The following is a 19,952-nucleotide window of genomic DNA, read 5'->3' as shown; positions in this document are numbered from 1 at the left end:
TGATGAGAGGCATTGATCGTGTGGATAGTCCGAGGCTTTTTCCCAGGGCTGAAGTGGCTAGCATGAAAGAACACCATTTTAAGGTGCTTGGAAGTAGGTACAGATTTGATGTCAGGGATAAGTTTTTTTTTAATGTACAGAGAGTGGTGAGTGCGTAGATTGGGCTTCTGGTGACAGTGGTGGAGGCAGATACGACAGTGTCTTTTAAGAGACTCCTGGATAGGTACAGGGAGCTTAGAAAAATAGGGGGCTATGGGTAACCCTAGGTAATTTCTAAGGCAAGGACATGTTCGGCACAGCTTTGTGGGCCGAAGGCCCTGTATTGTGCTGTAGGTTTTCTACGTTTCTATGTTTTTATGCACAGGTAAGATCTAGAAAAGAACATCTTTGCAAAGATGGGTTGGGGGGAGGAGTGGAAGGAATGATGGTAGAGGGAAATACAGTTTTAAAATTAGGCTCTCAGTCTTGTTTATTAGGTCCAATATTATTATACCTTTGTCCTTCCATTTGCTTTCCTCTCCCTTTCCAACATGCTGACCCCCCCATTCTGATAATAAATCATATTTGTATATTTGCCCTTCAGTAACTCAGCCAGATCAGTTGTCTGAATTTGCGACTGCTGACATCTTAGGTTTTCTTTAGCTCCACTTGATTTCCAATTATTGATAAACCTGGCAAATTTAACTTTATTTTCTCTAAGATTGTCTTGATTGTTTGAAAAGGGATTCAACTGTAAAAATTGCCACACACAACTTTTATCCATTACATCTCTCTTCGCAGGAGTCATAACACTTTTTTTTTGTTTAAAATGCTGTTCATATGGCTCTAAATGAATGATGTGTGCAGAACTACATCTACAACTAAAGTGAGGATAATTAACAACTGATATGCCAAACAGAATAATTCTTTTTATTAATTGCCTTATTGTAAAGAACAATTCTACTCATGAGGCCATTTACGCATCTATCATTAGTGCCACCTCCAATCTATTCTACTCTCCCATCTTTACACATCCTCCAAATTTGTCAGGGTATTTCTCCTTCTAAAAATAATTATTTATCCAATTCTACTACCCTTTGAAAAAGTCAAAACAAATAATGTAATTCATCATTTGGGGTGACAGAAAAGAAACTAAACATAAAATGAATATCCAGCAGAACAAAATTAGGAAAAGTTTAGTTTAACCATATGAAACTATAGTACCTGTATTAATACGTCCAAATCCTAGTTTTAAAGTAAGGTTGCTATGCCTTGATATTATTAGCGGCATGTGGCATTTCTGCACATGATGAAGATAATGAGGTTTAATATCAGTATTCTCAAGTAATATATGGAAAGAGTTTTCATGCATGTTTTCAGTTAACCCAAATATGGTTTTTTAAAATTCAGTACTCTGATTTTACTGTTGAATAATGCAGGATTGTAGCGGTGTGCTACACGCAGCGCTAAAATTACGACACGGAGTCGGTAACTGCAGTCGAAGGAAAAAACTTTATTCGAAAACTTCAGCCTCACTTTTAAGCCTCTGTCAACCGGCCCCCCATGGCGCAGAGGCTCCAAAGCTCTGTGCTTGCAAACCCCCGTAGGCTATCTAATTGTGAGTCGGTTCGGATACGCTAGGAAATGGGTCTCCACAGGATTATCTTCCAGTGAAAAGCAACTTGTGTGAGTTATAGATATGCAAAAATACTTTTCCTTGTTTCTTAAAAGATGCAGGAAAAATTCTGTACTTTTTGTTTAAAACATTTTTATTACACCTTAAGAACTGATTTCAGGTATTTCTCTCCCTGCTTTCCTATCTTAGAAAGGTCATTTGATTTAGAAGCCGGATTCTGTAAAGGCACAATGTTCCAAGGATGTTTTCAAATCTGCTGTAGATGCATTTCACTGAACACAATGGTTTCTCTCTCATGATATTGTGGCGGCTCATTTCCTAGCGTATGCGAACCGACTCACAATTAGATAGCCTACGGGGGTTTGCGAGCACAGAACTTTGGAGCCTCTTCGCCATGGGGGGCCGGTTGACAGAGGCTTAAAAGTGAGGCTGAAGTTTTCGAATAAAGTTTTTCCTTCGACTGCAGTTACCGACTCCGTGTCGTAATTTTAGCGCTGTTTGTAGCACACCGCTACAATTGGTGACCCCGACGGTCCAAACGATTTTTGGACCAGAAATGACCGACGCCGCCTCTGTTCATGCGGTTTCGTTGAAACTGCCGGGTTTCTGGACACAGCGCCCGGACCTATGGTTCCAGCAAGCCGAAGCCCAATTCCACGTTCGCCGGATCACCTCAGAAGACACCCGCTACTACTACGTGGTGGGCTCCCTCGACCAGGACACAGCTGCCCAGGTCGCGGAGTTCGTACAGTCGCCCCCGGCAGACGGCAAGTACACGGAATTCAAAGCCCTGCTCCTCAGGATTTTCGGACTCTCACGGCGCGAGCGGGCTGCCCGTTTACTGCACCTGGATGGCTTGGGAGACAGACCTCCATCGGCTTTAATGAACGAGATGTTGTCTCTGGCCGAGGGACACACAGGCCTCATGTTTGAGCAGGCATTCCTGGAGCAGCTGCCCGAGGACATACGCCTGCTGCTGTTCGACACGGATTTCAGTGACCCCCGGAAGGTGGCAGCCCGGGCGGACTTGCTGTGGAACGCCAAAAAGGTGAGCGGGGCGTCCATCGCACAGATCACCCAGCCACGCTCCCGGCAGCAAACTAGTCCAGGCCCGGCCGCAGAGCCCACTAACCCCCGGCCCAATGACCACTGGTGCTTCTACCACCAGCGGTGGGGCGCAGAAGCCCGCCGTTGCCGCCCGCCCTGCAAGTTCCCGGGAAACGCCAGGGCCAGCCGCCGCTGATGGCTACGGCGGCTGGCCATCGGGATAGCCTCCTGTATGTGTGGGATAGCAGGTCGGGACGCCGCTTTTTGGTCGATACTGGGGCTGAGGTCAGCGTTTTACCTCCGACAAGTTACGACACTCGCAGCAGGGCACCGGGTCCCCCCCTGAGGGCCGTGAATGGCAGCACAGTAAGGACCTATGGCACCCGTCAGGTGCAGCTACAGTTCGGCCCCAGCCAGTTCACGTGGGACTTCACACTGGCCGCCGTAGCCCAACCGCTTCTGGGTGCGGATTTTTTGCGAGCTCACAGCCTGCTGGTTGACCTGCCCAGGAAGAGACTGGTACACGCCGAGACCTTTCAGACGTTCTCCCTGGGCGCGGCCCAGTTGCCAGCCCCTCACCTCGGCTCCATCACGCTGTCCGACAACGACTTCACCAGGGTCCTGGCGGAGTTCCCATCGGTTCTGGCACCGCAGTTCACAGCAGCCATGCCCAGGCACGGCGTACAGCACCACATCCCGACACAGGGACCACCCCTCCATGCCCGTGCTCGGCGGCTTCCCCCGGACAAGCTCCGACTGGCGAAGGAGGAGTTCCAGAGAATGGAGGAATTGGGGATCATCCGGCGGTCCGACAGCCCCTGGGCTTCCCCCCTGCACATGGTGCCCAAAGCGACGGGGGGCTGGAGACCGTGCGGCGACTACCGCAGGCTGAACGAGGCTACCACACCGGACCGCTACCCTGTGCCGCACATTCAGGACTTTGCGGCAAACCTGCACGGCGCCCGGATCTTCTCCAAGGTCGACCTTGTCCGAGGGTACCATCAAATCCCGATGCATCCTGACGACGTCCCCAAGACGGCTCTCATCACCCCGTTTGGCCTCTTCGAGTTCCTCCGCATGCCGTTCGGCCTGAAGAATGCCGCACAGACGTTCCAGCGGTTAATGGACGCGGTGGGACGGGACCTGGACTTCGCGTTCATCTATTTGGATGACATCCTCATAGCCAGCGGCAGTCGTCAGGAGCATCTGTCCCACCTCCGTCAACTCTGCGCCCGACTGAGTGAGTACGGTCTTACAATCAACCCTGCCAAATGCCAGTTCGGACTTGATACCATTGACTTCCTGGGCCACAGGATTACTAAAGACGGGGCAACCCCTCTGCCCGCTAAGGTAGATGCGGTCCGCCACTTCCCCCGACCCACCACGGTCAAAGGCCTTCAGGAATTCGTAGGTATGGTCAATTTCTACCGCCGCTTCCTCCCTTCAGCTGCCCGGATCATGCGCCCCCTGTTCGCCCTGATGTCGGGTCCGAGCAAGGACATTACCTGGGACGAGGAGTCCGCCGCCGCTTTCGTTCAAACGAAGGAAGCTTTGGCTGACGCCGCAATGCTAGTACATCCCAGAATGGACACCCCTACCGCCCTCACAGTGGACGCATCAAACACGGCAGTCGGTGGGGTGCTGGAGCAGCTCATCGCAGGTCGCTGGCAACCCCTGGCGTTTTTCAGCAAACACCTGCGGCCACCCGAGCTCAAGTACAGTGCTTTTGACCGGGAACTGTTGGCGCTCTACCTGGCAATCCGGCATTTCAGGTACTTCCTAGAAGGTCGGCCCTTCACCGCGTTCACGGACCACAAACCGCTTACCTTTGCGTTTACGAAAGCATCCGACCCCTGGTCATCCCGCCAGCAACGCCACCTGTCCTACATCTCTGAATACACAACGGATGTCCGGCACGTCCCGGGTAAGGACAATGTCGTGGCGGATGCGCTCTCTCGCCCTACCGTTCATGCCCTTTCCCAAGGGGTAGACTTTGAGGCACTGGCAGAGGCACAGCAGGTAGATGAGGAGATTCCGAGTTACAGGACTGCAGTCTCTGGTTTGCAGCTCCAGGACCTCCCCGTGGGCCCAGGTGAGAGGACCCTACTCTGTGACGTCGCCACCAACCAGCCCCGTCCGGTCGTCCCCGCAGCCTGGCGGCGACGTGTTTTCGACTCCATTCATAACTTGGCGCATCCCTCCATCCGGACAACTGTCCGGATGGTTTCCAGCAGGTTCGTTTGGCACGGACTCCGCAAACAGGTCAGTGAATGGGCCAGGACGTGCATGCACTGCCAGACGGCCAAGGTTCAGCGGCACACCAAAGCCCCACCGCAGCAGTTCCATCCCACCCACCGGCGTTTCGACCACATTCATGTGGATATCATGGGCCCCCTGCCAGTGTCGCGCGGAGCGCGTTACCTCCTGACTATCGTGGACCGGTTCACAAGATGGCCAGAGGCGGTCCCGCTCACCGACACCACCTCCGAATCTTGCGCCCGAGCCCTGATCGCCACCTGGATATCCCGCTTTGGTGTACCAGCCCACATTACCTCCGACAGAGGCGCCCAGTTCACCTCCAGCCTGTGGTCAGCTATGGCCAGCCTTTTGGGGACTCAGCTGCACCACACCACTGCCTACCACCCACAGTCGAACGGGCTAGTGGAGCGTTTCCACCGTCACCTGAAGTCGGCCCTCATGGCCCGCCTGCGAGGAGCCAACTGGGCGGACGAGCTTCCCTGGGTCCTTCTTGGCATCCGCACAGCGCCCAAGGACGACCTGCACGCCTCGTCGGCCGAGTTGGTATACGGCGCGCCCCTGGCCGTCCCCGGGGAGTTCCTACCAGCCCCGAGGGGGCAAGAGGAAGAACCCGCTGCAGTCCTGGGCAGACTTCGCGAGAAGCTCGGTAACCTGGCCCCCATACCCACTTCACAGCATGGGCGGCACCCGACCTGCGTACCCAAAGACCTACGGAACTGTAAGTTTGTGTTTGTACGAAGGGGCGGGCATCGGCCACCGCTGCAGCGGCCATACGAGGGGCCGTTTACGGTGCTCCGGAACAACGGGTCCACGTTCGTGCTGGACGTTGGGGGGAAGGAGGAGGTTTTCACGGTGGACCGCCTCAAGCCGGCCCATGTGGACCTGGCGCAACCGGCCGAGTTTCCGGCGCCTCGGCGCAGAGGCCGACCTCCCAAGCAGGTTCTGGCCCAGGCTGTGGACATTGGGGGGTGTATCGCCGGTTCTGGGGGGGGGGGGGTTATGTGGCGGCTCATTTCCTAGCGTATGCGAACCGACTCACAATTAGATAGCCTACGGGGGTTTGCGAGCACAGAACTTTGGAGCCTCTTCGCCATGGGGGGCCGGTTGACAGAGGCTTAAAAGTGAGGCTGAAGTTTTCGAATAAAGTTTTTCCTTCGACTGCAGTTACCGACTCCGTGTCGTAATTTTAGCGCTGTTTGTAGCACACCGCTACAATATACAAATATAAATGTATCCCTAATTATTCTTACTGCTACTTTAAAAAATTAAGTAATGGTATAAACAATATATTACACTGAAACAAAAATATCACATGAACATTAATCTCCCTGTTACGTTATCTTTCAGCTAAATTGCATTCATTGCTTACCCTATGAATAAAAAATTCTGAATACTACTCATATCCAAATTTCCAAAACTAAGATTTAAATACATTATTAAATTACATAATTACTTACCATAGAAAAGGAACATTTTGCCTACTGAATCATGCTAATTTTGCAAAGAATAATTCAATTTGTGCCATATCCATTTTTATGCAGAGCCTTCCAATATCTTTCAATAAGCGTATATCTAGTTCTCTCCTGAAAGCCCTGACTGGCTGTCTCTATCACTGACACAGGCAATGGGTTTCAGATCACATCATCTCCACATAAAAATAGTTTTACTTTATGTCCTGTTGGTCCATTCCTTTGGATCTGTCTCATGGCCCTTGAATACACCATGAATAGTAACAGTTTCTCCTGATTTACCAAATGAAAACCCACATAATCTTTCATTTCTATTTCAATTCTACCTTCATTCTTCTTATATTTAAGGAGAACAATTCTTGTATCTCCATTCTAAACTTGTAGCTGAAATTATTATCACCATCAAGTTCAGAATTCATGTACATAAAAAAAATTGTATTTTATTTTGCAGCAATTTCCTGGAATTGCTTTTCAATTCTATTTTGAGTTTTTAAAGTTTATGTTAAAATTACCCATGACACTGTATAAATCATATAGACATCTCACTATAATAGTTAAGAAATACTGTAACGTTGAAAATGTCACTTCATGATAGGTATTAATAACTATAAAGTTAATTACAATGTTTTAGGCTGACTTCTATGATTGATTTTGGAGAATCTCCAACGGGATCCCATCATCTAGCCCATCTTTCCCTACCCCCACTTTCTGCAGGGATCACTCCCAATGCATTTCCCTTGACCATTCAGCCCTCTCCCCAACCCCCAGTACTTATCCTTGCAAGCAGAACAAGTATCATGCCTGCCCTTCAGCTCTTCCCTCACTCCCATACAGTCCTTCCAGTTGAGATGACACTTCACCTGTGAGTCTATTGGAGTGATCTATTGTATCCGGTGTTGCCAGTGGGGCTTCCTGTATATCTGTGAGACCCAGTGTAGATTGGGAGACTGCTCCACCAGAAAATTCCGGATCTCCCTTTGGCCACCCATTTCAATTCTACTTCCCATTCCCATATGTCAAACTACGGTCTCCTCTACTGCCATAATGAGAACACACTCAGGTTGGAGGAGCAACACCTTATATTCTGTCTGGGTAGCCTCCAACTTGATAGCATTATCATCAATTTCTCAATCTTCCAGTAATTACCTCCTCCCACCTTCATCTTTCCCATTCCCCTCTCTCTTCTAATCTCCTTACCTGCTTATCACCTCCCTCTGGTACTCCTTTCCTTCCCTTTTCTTCTGTGGTGTTCTATCAGATTCTTCCTTCTCCAGCCCTTTATTTCTTTCACCTATCAACTTCACAGCTCTTTACTTCACCCCTCCCCCTCTCTGGGTTTCACCTACCACTTAGTACTTCTCCTTCCCCCCCCCATCTTCTGCTCTAACTTCTCATCTTTTTCCCCCTAGACCTGATGAAAGCTCTTATCCTGAAACGTCAACTATTTCAGATTCAGATTCAGTTTATTGTCATTTAGAAACCACAAATGCAATGCAGTTAAAAAATGAGACAAAGTTCCCCAGAATGATATCACAAAAGCATATGACAAAACAGACTACACCAGAAAATCCACGTAAAGTTTGGCAATCCCCAATCCAGAGTCTGGAGAGGCTGCTGCATATTAATATCGTGCTACCGTCTAGCGTGTTCCCTGGAAAGGAGCTCCAAATCCACCAGACAAAAACAAGACCAAAAACTAAAGCTACAAGACCTGCACAAAACCACATAATTACAACAGTGCAAACAATAGTGTAATTGATTAAAAACAGACTATGGTCACAGTAAAAAAAGATGTTAAAGGACTGTAAGTTCAAAAGAAATCACCACGGTTTCCACAAGTCCCCAGGGTCCCGACAGACTCGCCATCCCACACTGACGGCAGAAGGGAGTAACCCCGCTATGGACTTCCAAGGCGCCGCCCGACTCAGATTCGCAGACGCAGCACACAATGGAAGCTCCGTCGAAACCAGCCTCGCAGACGTAGCACACACCGGAAGCGACCTTAGTCTGTCGAACCTCCGAGCTGATGACCATCCCCTCCGGCACAGCTTCTCCGAGCACCATGCTCTGCCAAGCTTATTAAGGTGGCCCCGCCAACGGCCATCGGCAACGCGACCCCAAGGACTCGAGGCCTGTTCTTCCCAGCAGAGTCCTGGACCTCACAGCAGCAGTAACAACGAAGAAGGTCTTCCTGGAATTTCCCGATATTTCTCCGAGCTTCCACGTCTGTTCTCAATCGATTATGATTGCGCATGGCACCCCACTTCACAAATAACAGATAATCCGTTCCGGAGTGGCCGCTGCAAGCTGCGTTGTGCCGCCATCTTGGATCACCATTCTCATATTATTATTTATTATTTGCTCTTTTCCATAGATGCTGCCTGGCCTGCTGAGTTCCTCCAGCATTTTGTGTGTGTTGCTTGGGTTTCCAGCATCTGTAGGTTTTCTCGTCACAGTAGATTGAAATAGATGCACTCCAGAACTAATAACATCTCTAACCAAACTAAACTAGTATACTCATAACTTGGCATTCACCCACTTATGAGGAAAATATCTGATATTAGCCATGTCCACAAGAGCAGGAAAAATTCAAGTAAACAGATCAAGGGCATGGACATCTATGGTCTCAATAGACTTTGTTTCCTAATAACCTGCTCGTGATTAGCACTTTGGGCTTCATCCATTAGCACTTGGCTCCCAAGCTCATTCAACTTTGGTGCATCTATAGACCACAGCTGAATTCTACAGGTGAGGACTGTTTTCCATGACGTCAGGGTAGCATTAAAAAGCATGTAATATTAGAGCAAGAAGAATACTGCACATGACAGAAATCGAAAATAACTAAAAAAAAAACAGTATGGAGAGAAGCAGTCAAAACAGTCAATGTTTCATATCAAGGGCCCTTCATTAGATTAGCAAAAGTGAAAACAACAAGTATTTTCTGTTTTGTGGCATTAAACAGTTCTAATAAATATGAAGCCAATACATCAAGGGGAAAGCACTCCAATGACTGGAGTCATACCTCACACAAAATATAGCAGCTGTGATGGCAGAAGACAATCACCCCAGCTCCAGGCGTTTCTTCAGATCTCTAGGCCAATGTGCAGAGCCCAGTTATTTTCAACTGATTCATTAGTGATCTTCCTTGTATTGGAAGGCTAAAAGTTGAGATGTTTGGTGATGATTGCATTTGCAATTCTTTGGGAAATGAGAAAGTGAGGACTCATGGGATCCAAGAGGACATTGCTTTGTGGATCCAGAACTGGCTTGCTTACAGAAGGCAAAGAGTGGTTGTAGATAGGTCATATTCTGCATGGAGGTCGGTCACCAGTGGAGTGCCTCAGGGATCTGTACTAGGACGCTTACTCTTTGTGATTTTTATAAATGACCTGGATGAGGAAGTGGAGGGATTGGTTAGTAAGTTTGCTGATGACACAAAGGTTGGAGGTGTTGTGGATAGTGTGGAGGGCTGTCAGAGGTTATAGCGGGACATTGATAGGATGCAAAACTGGGCTGAGAAGTGGCAGATGGAGTTCAACCCAGATAAGTGTGAAGTGGTTCATTTTGATAAGTCAAATATGATTGCAGAATATAGTATCAATGGTAAGATTCTTGGCAGTGTGGAGGATCAGAGGGATCATAGGGTCCGAGTCCATAGGACACTCAAAGCTGCTGCGCAGGTCGACTTTGTGGTGTATTGGCCTTCATCAACCATCAAATTGAATTTAGGAGCTGAGAGGTAATGTTGCAGCTATATGAGACCCTGGTCAGATCGCACTTGGGAGTACTGTGCTCACTTCTGGTTGCCTCACTACAGGAAGGATGTGGAAGCCATAGAAAGGATGCAGAGGAGATTTACAAGGGTGTTGCTTGGATTGGGGAGCATGCCCTATGAGAATCGGATGAGTGAACTTGGCCTTTTCTCCTTGGAGTGACGTTGGATGAGGGGTGACCTGATAGAGGTGTACAAGATGATGAGAGGCATTTTAATCGTGTGGATAGTCAAAGGCTTTTTCCCAGGACTGAAATGGTTGCCACAAGAGGATACAGGTTTAAGTCGGTGGGGAGTAGGTACAGAGGAGATGTCAGGGGTAAGTTTTTTTACTCAGAGAGTGGTGTGTGTGGAATGGGCTGTTGGCAACGGTGGTGGAGGCGGATATGATAAGGTCTTTTAAGAGGCTTTTAGATAGGTATATAGAACTTAGTAAAATAGAGGGCTATAGGTAAGTCTAATAATTTCTGAGGTAGGGACATGTTCAGCACAACTTTGTGGCTAATGGGCCTGTATTGTGCTGTAGGTTTTCTATGTTTCTATAATGCAGTCCATGCCTGCATGGATGGCTTAAATAATATTCTGATACATATTGACAAGTGACAAGTAATATTTATGTCATATTAATGACCTCAAGGCTATATCAAACATCTTTAGCCCCCTACTCTTGACGTTCAAAGACATTCACAATTTGCAGGATAATACCAATGACTAGCTACGTAAATACTGTGGACTACAATATTAGATCAGTTTATCCGCAGTGAATGCTTCGGCTTCTGACATCTCAAAGACTTTCCATAATTTACAAAGCAAGTTAGGAATGTGATAGAACACTCAGAACACTAAAGGAAGTTAATACCATCCAGCATCTTGATTTGCAGCTCATGCACCACAATAAGCATTCACTCCTTCCACCACTATTACATAATAGCCTTGGTGAGAAACCATCTGCCAGGAATTTGCTCCAACTCACTTCTTAAACTCACAAATGTGTATTACCAGGAAGTATAATAGAGGCACTTGGGAATATCTTCACTTGCAGGTTGCTCTACAAGTCACTCAACTTCTTGACCTATAAATACTGCAAATTGTCACTTGTCAAAATACTGTAAAAACTCACTTAATAATATTGTGTAACTATTTTCATTCAAAACATTCAAGGTTGCCAAGAATAACCTCCTTCTTGAGGAAAATAAAACATGGTTAATAACTCACAAACATGAGAAAGTCTGAAGATGCTAGAAACCCAGAGCAACAGACACAAAATGCCGGAGGAACTCGAGATCAGGCAGCATCAATGGAAAAAAGTAAACATTTGATGCTTCAGGCTGAAATTCTTCCTCAAGACTGAGGAGGAAGGGGGAAAGATGCTTGAAGAAAAAAGTGAGGGGGGAGGGGAAAGAGGCTAGCTGAAAGGAGATATGTGAGGCCAGGTGGATGGAAAAGAAAGAATCTGGTTGGAGAGTGCATGATAGGAGAAAGGGAAGGAAGAAGGGACCCAGAGGAATTAATAGGCAGGCAAGAAGTGAAAGGTCAGTGGGGAATGGGGGTGGGGGGGGAGAACAATGTTCACCATAAAGGTTGGAGGGTCCCAGACGGGATATAAGGTGTTGCTCCTCCACCCAGAGGGCAGCCTCATCTTCAACATGTTGGAACAGGAATGCGAATTGGAATTAAAATGTTTGGTCACTAGGAAGTCCCGCTTGTCACGGATGATGCGGAGGTACTCAACGAAGCAGCCTCCCCATTAATGATAGGTCTCACCAATGCATAGGAAGCCCCATTGGAACCACCTGGTTTACTCACATCCTGTGAAATGTGTTAAAAATAATTGCCATTGAAGATCAACACTTATTTTTTATCTGTATCATAACTTTGGTCGTTTTGGTTTAATGTTTCTTTTGGCTTCTATTGTTAGTGTGCATACTGTTGGGAACCTCCATAACAGAATTATTGACAAGAGCTATATGGAACAGCCAAAATCTTAATACATTTCTTACTGTGTGAACTGATCAGATGAATAGAACATAAAGAACACAAAAAAAGACACTAAAACCATAAGGAAGATACAGGAATAACTATATGAATTTTACAATACAAGATATTTAATATTGCTTTTACATGAAAAAAGATAAAAGCAAACTAGTAAAGCTGCAACTTATACCTTGGAGCCAATCAACACCTTCCTGTAGTCCTTCTCCTTTTAACGCATCACTAGCACTGAAAAGGAATCAAAATCACCATCAGATGAGAAGTATATTAACTGTATGCAAACATAACTAGTCAAACAAACTACGAAATATTTAGTACTGACATCACCTAACGTACAGTTGTTCAAGGCAAGTTTCAGGATAAGCATTATGAAAGTATTCCAGGAAGCTTTTCATTGGATTGCCGGAGCAAACGACATGAAAACATTGAATTAGACAGGAAATAATCAAGAACACAACTGCAGTTTCCTGACGTGTATACTTACTAATCCTTATTTCAGAAGAGCAGATACATGCCTCAAAAACCAAAGATTCTATCTTTTATCAATACAGATTTGTGGCAAATGCTTAAATAAATAGATCTCAAATCATAATTTTACTTCTTTACATAATGGAACCCATGAAGGAAATTCATGTTTTTCTTTGATTTTGCTTTGTTCAATTACACTTAGTCCTTGCATAGTGCTGACATGTTACAAAGCAGTTATTCAATTCTTTATTGAAACCTTTAAAAATGGCAAAATTTCATTCTAAGCAACACAAAACTTCTCAAGAGAGGCCACCATTACAGTAAACCATTCATTCAGGCAATGAGAATGCTATACTGTGAGCCACTCACAGCCAATCACATATTAGTTCACACTCTGCCTCCCCCACGTGTAAACATTCTGACTCCCTTGCCAATTATTTCAATTTTTTTCACCCTTAATGTCTGGAAAACAGCCTGCAACTTCCAGTAAGGGTAGAACATCTAAAATATCTAGGAAAAGGATTAGCATGGATGTGAAACTGCAAGTGATAGGGCTTTTGGTAGCTGGTGAGCGTCAGGTTGACGTTGATGCTTCTTTGAACTTGGTGACATCGATGATCAGAAGAATTATAAAAAATGCAGACAAGATAAAAGCTTCTGTAATGATAACCCCAAAGTTATCATCAATGAAGGTGACTTGTTGAAGGAGCCATTTGCTTGAACAAAAATGGAAGATAGACTAAATATATGAGTGAATGCCCACACATAACGAAACATGCCCCTAAGCCTGCTGGTAATAAAGGAAAAGGCAAGAAGCATCTTCAATCATATTCAAGAAGATGAATCGGTTACATTCACAACCAGGAGAGATTGGTTTGACAGATTTAAACAGCGCAATACCCTCCATAGCATACATATCTCTGGTGAAACACCTAGTGCAGGCAGCCAGGCAGCCCAGGATTCTCCTGCAACACTGAAGGATGATTATTCTCCCGAACTTGTCTTCAATGTGGGTGAAATGGGTCCATTTTGAAATAGAATGCCTTCTTGTACTTTCATCTCCCGAAAAGAGAAACATGCATCTGGGTTCAAGGCTGTAAAGAAGTGGTTAACTTCCTTGCCAGGAGGCAATGCTAAAGGTGACTTTAAGTTAAAGACTATGATCATGTATCACTCTGAAGCACCACAAGCAATGAAAGGCATTTTAAAGTCAAATCTACCAGCGATTTGGAAATCAAATAAGAAATTTCCAAAATTGGCAGTGAAGTGGTATTGTGAGGAACGTGACCTTCAACCTGAAGTATTGTTGGTACTTGATAATGCCCCAGGTCACCCTGAGAATCCTGACATGCTTTGGACCTGCATTCCTATAGAACTGGTTTACCTTCCACCCAACACCACTTCATTATTCCAACCAATGGACCAAGAAGTAATAGGGAATTGTATAGCCTACTACCTTTGTCACACATTCAAGTAACTTGTAGAGGAAGCAAAAGATTAAGACAAACAAACCCTCAAGCAATTTTGGAAAACCTAAAATGTCATGAAAGCTGTAGATAATATCAGAACAGCCTGGGATTAAGTAACCTCAAACTCCAGAAAGAGTGTGGAAGAAGCTATGGCCAGAAGCATGCAATGACATCCTAGTATTTCAGGCAGAACCAGTCACCCAAAACATCATTGAATTGGCCAATGAAGTGGGATTAGAGGAAGTTAATGATGATGCTGAAGAGTTATTGTATATTCACAGTAAGAGGCTGGACTTTTTTTTCAAATGATGGGCTCAAATCATCAGGAGGTGGCAATATTCAGCATCCCTCAGTTCAGTGCAACAAAATGAGACCCCTCTGTGCATCAACACTTTCTAAAGGTGCTGGAAATAACAGTAACAATGCAGTTTTGTGAACAGAGCATGAGGGGTCTGAATTTGCAGTTTTAGCTCAAAGCTCATTTAAAAGATAGAATAACACTTGGCCTTAATGAGTATAACTATCGTGACACTACAAGGAGCCCTTATAATTTGTTTAATGATCTGAGAAAGTGTGGGAAATTTTCAAGGTTTGGCACCTCTCTCAAATTGGGAGGAGGAATTAAAAAGAAAGGGGGAGAGGAATAATCGGTCTGATTCCCAAATTAAACTTTATTCTTAAAAGGCCAGTCTTACAATAAGTAAGCTGAACAATTCATTGTTACTCTGTCTTTGGATAAGAAAAAAATATTCTCACATTTCTCTCGTGCACAATTGCCAAGTAACTTTACCAGTTATCTGCCTCAAGTCCAATAAAGTGAGCTGTGTTTTTAGTTTGTGTGCAATTTGTCAGTATACTACATTAGTAAACGGCACTGAAACATATTGGCTACATTAGCATAGAGGAACTCTCCTTGGCTGATATAATAAAGAATGAACATCTTAAGATCTAGTCCCTGGTATAAAGATGCAAGTGAAAAAGACAGTAACTACTGAGATAGCAATTTCTTTGCAGTGAGTTTTTCCTCAGAATTATCTAAATTTCATATGAACAGTATATTTGAGAATATGGGACAAAAGATCAACCTTTTATAGAACATAGTTTATTTGAAATTTGGCTTTCAAACAGCATGTATATAAAAATTGTTTGATTTGGAAACTTACTTTAAAAATTAGCACACTTGGATAAAAGGATTTTAAACAAAATTGTGAAGTTTATTATATTTTCATTCATATTTTTAGAAGAAAACAGAAACTACCATTTTTTAAAAATACCATTAATTCACTATTATATGGCTGTCAGAACGAACTATAGTCCATTTGAACTTTCATGAGTAATTTACAAGGAATCAATATGAGCAAGTGGGTAAAGTAATTCATGTTCTAGCCCTGGAAATTTTATTATACATTTTAAGAGGCACAGGATTTACATCCTGTACTGACATCTGGTGGCGAAGCATTGATTCTGTGTTACATTGACAGATTCAATTTAAAAAATATGACTGACCATTAATTGTGGTATTTACTTTAAATGTCAAATATCCTTAGGGGCACTTGAGAACATGATTTGATCTAACACCAAGTGCCTTTTTAAATTATAGACTGGAGGGTATGCAATTGAAACATAATTCTTTAAAAATTATTATTCACAGAATGTATGAAGTAGCACTCGACTGAGAATCAAACATAATAAACATACACACTGTAATTCTACTTACCAAATATGCCATGCCTTATCTTTGATGTTTTCTAAACGCAACATCTGAGAAACCTTAACAGATGACAAAGCATCTCTGAGGTCCATCTTATTTGCAAAAAACAAAATTGGTATTCGTCTGTGTTTAATGTCTGAAAGAAGGGAAAAACAGCAAATTAAAAATTAGTAAACTTACAAGTATTTTGTTCCAGCATGTACAATGAATATGTGGACGTTTCGGCTGATTATCAGACAAAATGTGAGGCTATTTAGGGTACAAGTATACATGAAAAGAATACTTTTACAACTGGAGTGCAAATATTTGATGCTGGCTACAAATGAACAGGTAGTCATAACCATGTAAAATCAGAAGGCAAGAGTCATTATTTTATTACCCAACACAGCATCTATTTTCAACAACTACATTCTAAGCAATCAAAATATACAAGTCAGTATACTAAGTTATGAAAAGTCCTAACAGAATTATGCTCAAGGACAGGATAATAATCATGTTTGTCACCTGTGATTATCAGTGCTTGCTCTTGAATTTCGATATCACTGTATGAAACTAAATTTTACTGTACCAATGTTTCAAGTCTAAGCACAATGTGGTGTCAAAATGTTTCTATTTCTAAAGATTAACATTTTTATAACAAATGTTCTGGTATGTTTTACACTAGAATGGAGACTTTGACTGAGTTAGTAAGGCTACCGATCAAAAATAAGAGAAGTCATTTATGAATTGTAGTACTCCTGCAAGAAATTATTAGCTTCTAGTAAAAAAAATTTTTAAAAACTGAAATATGATCCATCAGTAAAATTACTGGAGATTTACAGTAATGTCTTGTCAATAATACAAATTCAAGTTCCTTTACTACATTTTCATACAAAACAAAATTTTATTTTGCATGTTAATGCTTCTTTTTTAGTCTTTTTTAGGAAACCTTTCTGAAGTACTTGAATGAACATAATTTGTACTAAGAAATAATTTTAATATGAAATAGAAACAACAGGAAAGAGAAATCAAACATGAATTTTGATCAGATTAATAAGTTTCTTTGAAACTCTCTACATCAAAATTAAATTCATGGCCTTTTGTTCTATCAGTCATTCAAATGCATCTTTACCATTAAAGCTAATTAATGCTAAATCTAATTCAATAATTATAGTAAAAGTAAAATTATTAAAGCTAATAAAGATAATTGTTAAAGTAGCAACGATTATTAGCTGTCAGGATGATCTTGAACTCATGGATATATTTGGGACGCTTCAGTGCTCTACCATTGAAATGATCAACAGTATTGAATTTACACTCTTCATTAAATAATATTGATTACTGTGATTAAAAAGCGCGTATCATTAGTCATTCAGATTTAGTTTTGTCTCTTTTTTTTACAGCTGTCAGGAAAAAAGGGCAGTAGTATTTCTTACTATTGAGTAGTATTGAGAATGGAAGTAAAGTCAAATGATCTTACCTGGATGATTCAGAAGCGTGTCAAGTTCTTCTTTCGCAACCACCATCCTTAACTTGTCACTGCTATCAATAACAAAAATGATGGCTTGGCCTTCCCTGAAGAGACAACAAAGACTGATTATACGCTTTCACTTTAATCATGTTACATAAATGCTTTGCTTGCATTACTCAATGCACTGTATGCTTCACCATTACAGAATTTTTAACCAAAGTTTATTTGACTCCTTTAAACACAACACTTTAAGAGTCATGATATTCAAAATAATCAAGATCAAATTCTGTCCAAGTTAACCTAAAAAAAAACAACTGTTTTTCCCCTAGCTTAAATTCTAGCTTTGACTTAATGATATTTTTACTTTTGAAGTGAAAAGGTTTTCAGTTTGTTTGGGCAGATTTAAAAAGGCCTTTAATATTTGGTAAGCTGAGTAGGTGACAGGTGAAGCCAGGTGGCTTGGGAAAGGAAAAGGACTGGGGGAGGAAGGAATCTGAAAGGAGAAGAAAGTGGATCATAGGAGAAAAGGAAGAAGGAGGGCACCTGGGGTAGATGATTGGCAGGTGAGAAGAGGCAAGAGGCCAGAATGCAGAATAAAAGAGGGAACGGGAGGGAATTAAAAAAAAAACTGTACCCTGGTATACAAGCCCAATCTAATGCCTCAACAAAAACATTATATAATAGCCAGTATTATTTATATGACCACTAAAATTAGTTCTCTTGCCAACATTTTTTCCAGTTCTGTTGACCCACAGTGAAGCCACAATTTTAATTAATTTTTATGTTTTTATTTAATTTACTCAATGTCAACAATATTGCAATAGACCAAATCAAATAATACCATGAAAACAATACTGTGTAATTGTACATACAATGTATACAACAACACCATTGATTTTCTGAAAAAATTGCGAAAACCACAGAGCCTTTGATAAATAGAAACTACTTCCGTACACCCAGTGGAGGATTGATATGAGTATCGACTGAAACAGATCAACTTTTTTCAATAGCTTCATGTTGCACTGGACCCATTATTGACTTAGTGACTGAACTGTTGGCAATTCCTGCAAAATCAGTTGCCTCTTCCTAACACTGCATGTGCTTGCTTGAAGATATTACTAGGTATTATCTTTTTCCAAATAAAAGTGATTAATAAACTAATTTCTTGCATTATGTTACTTGTTAAGAGCACTGAACTACATTTCCTTAAGCTCTGTGTAAAAGAAGTTAGCAGTTCAAAATTGAATAAAATTAATCACAGTTTAGACAGGAAAACTATTCATGCCAGGTTTAAAACGGATTACGTTTGTGCGTGCATGCATGCGCAAACACACACAAACTCACAAATAATGTTCTGTTTTAGACTGCATGTTTGTTCCCAACAAAAATTAAATTAACTGAGACTCTAAGACAGTGGATTTATTATAGAAGGACATGCTAGGTCAGTGGCATCAAATGCTTTTTAGGAATTTTGCAAATATTATTGTGATTTATTGTATGCGGCACTTACTTATAATAGTGTTCCCATAAGTTCCGGTATCTTCCCTGGCCAGACATATCAAACACTGTAAAAGATAGGCTAGGGAAGCGGAAAATAAAAGACAAAAGTATCAAGAACAAGGCTACAATACCTGCAAACTTAACATCATGTTACAATCTCAAGAACTGATTCACCCAGAAATTCCACAAATGGACAGTTTATTCTTCTAATATAAAATCTGGATATCGATATTGACAAAATTAATGGGTAAGTGCTTCAGAGGCTGATCTTAACTCAATTATTACTTTGCTTAAGAGCTAGGATATCTTCATGTGAATTGTTAGATTGAAATAGATTCTGCCTAGACCATCAAAACTTCCTCATTCGTCAAGAAGGCACAAAAATGTCTACACTTTCTGAGGAGATTGAGGCATGCAAGGCTACCTGCCCCCATTCTAACAACCTTTGAGAGTGTCCTATCTAGCTGGTACAGAAGAAGCAGCAAAGCGTCGGACTGCAAGACCCTAGAGAAGATAGTAAAAACTGCTGAGAGGATCATTGGGGTCTCGCACCAATTTGTGACATTTACTGGGAGTGTTGTATACAAAGGGCCCAAAGTATTCTTGAAGATCCCTACCATTCATTCCACAATTTCTATGATCCACTACTGTCAGGGAGCAAGTACAAGAGCATCAGGACTAGGTCTGCCAGACTGGGTACAGCCTCCTCCCTCAGGCTGTGAGACTGACAAATACCCTGCCATCATTGAGGTCCCATCAATAAGAGAGCAAGTTGTCTACTGTTTATCTGTTCTGTGCACAACATGCATCTTGAATTATATTTTATTAACTTATTTGTGGTAATATTCTGCTTTATGTGCTGTGTGTGATATATGTTTTGTGAGTGCACTGTGGTCTGTTTGCTTCGTTTGCTTGTATATACAGTGCCTATAAAGAGTATTCATCTCCCTTGGAAGTTTTCATGTTTTATCGTTTTACCACATTGAATCACAGTGGATTTAATTTGGCTTTTTTTGACAGGAAAGATGGGTCACTATCAGCTTTGCACATTTGGACACTACAATGTTCCCCCATTCTTCTTTACAAAACTGCTCAAGCTTTGTCAGATTGCATGGGGAGCATGAACAAATTGCCCCTTTCAAGTCCAGCCACAAATTCTCACTTGAATTGTGGCCTGGACACTGACTTTGGCCACTCTAG

At 42.8% G+C, this 19,952-nt stretch overlaps 1 protein-coding gene across 2 annotated transcripts in view; it reads right to left on the bottom strand.

Moving 5' to 3' along the window:
* arl6 (ADP-ribosylation factor-like 6) overlaps window positions 1-19,952 on the bottom strand; it is a 66,089-nt gene that overhangs the window by 5,734 nt on the left and 40,403 nt on the right. For both annotated transcript variants that reach the window (XM_059968218.1, XM_059968219.1), the window contains 4 exons: window positions 18,763-18,831; window positions 17,262-17,356; window positions 15,809-15,938; window positions 12,327-12,382 (listed from right to left, as the gene is read on the bottom strand). In XM_059968218.1, coding sequence (XP_059824201.1) covers window positions 12,327-12,382; window positions 15,809-15,938; window positions 17,262-17,356; window positions 18,763-18,831 — 350 coding nt within the window. The remainder of the gene's footprint in view (window positions 1-12,326; window positions 12,383-15,808; window positions 15,939-17,261; window positions 17,357-18,762; window positions 18,832-19,952) is intronic.

Source organism: Hypanus sabinus, chromosome 4 (assembly GCF_030144855.1).
Source record: "Hypanus sabinus isolate sHypSab1 chromosome 4, sHypSab1.hap1, whole genome shotgun sequence".
Lineage (NCBI taxonomy): Eukaryota > Metazoa > Chordata > Chondrichthyes > Myliobatiformes > Dasyatidae > Hypanus > Hypanus sabinus.
This window is presented reverse-complemented; position numbering and strand designations above follow the sequence as displayed.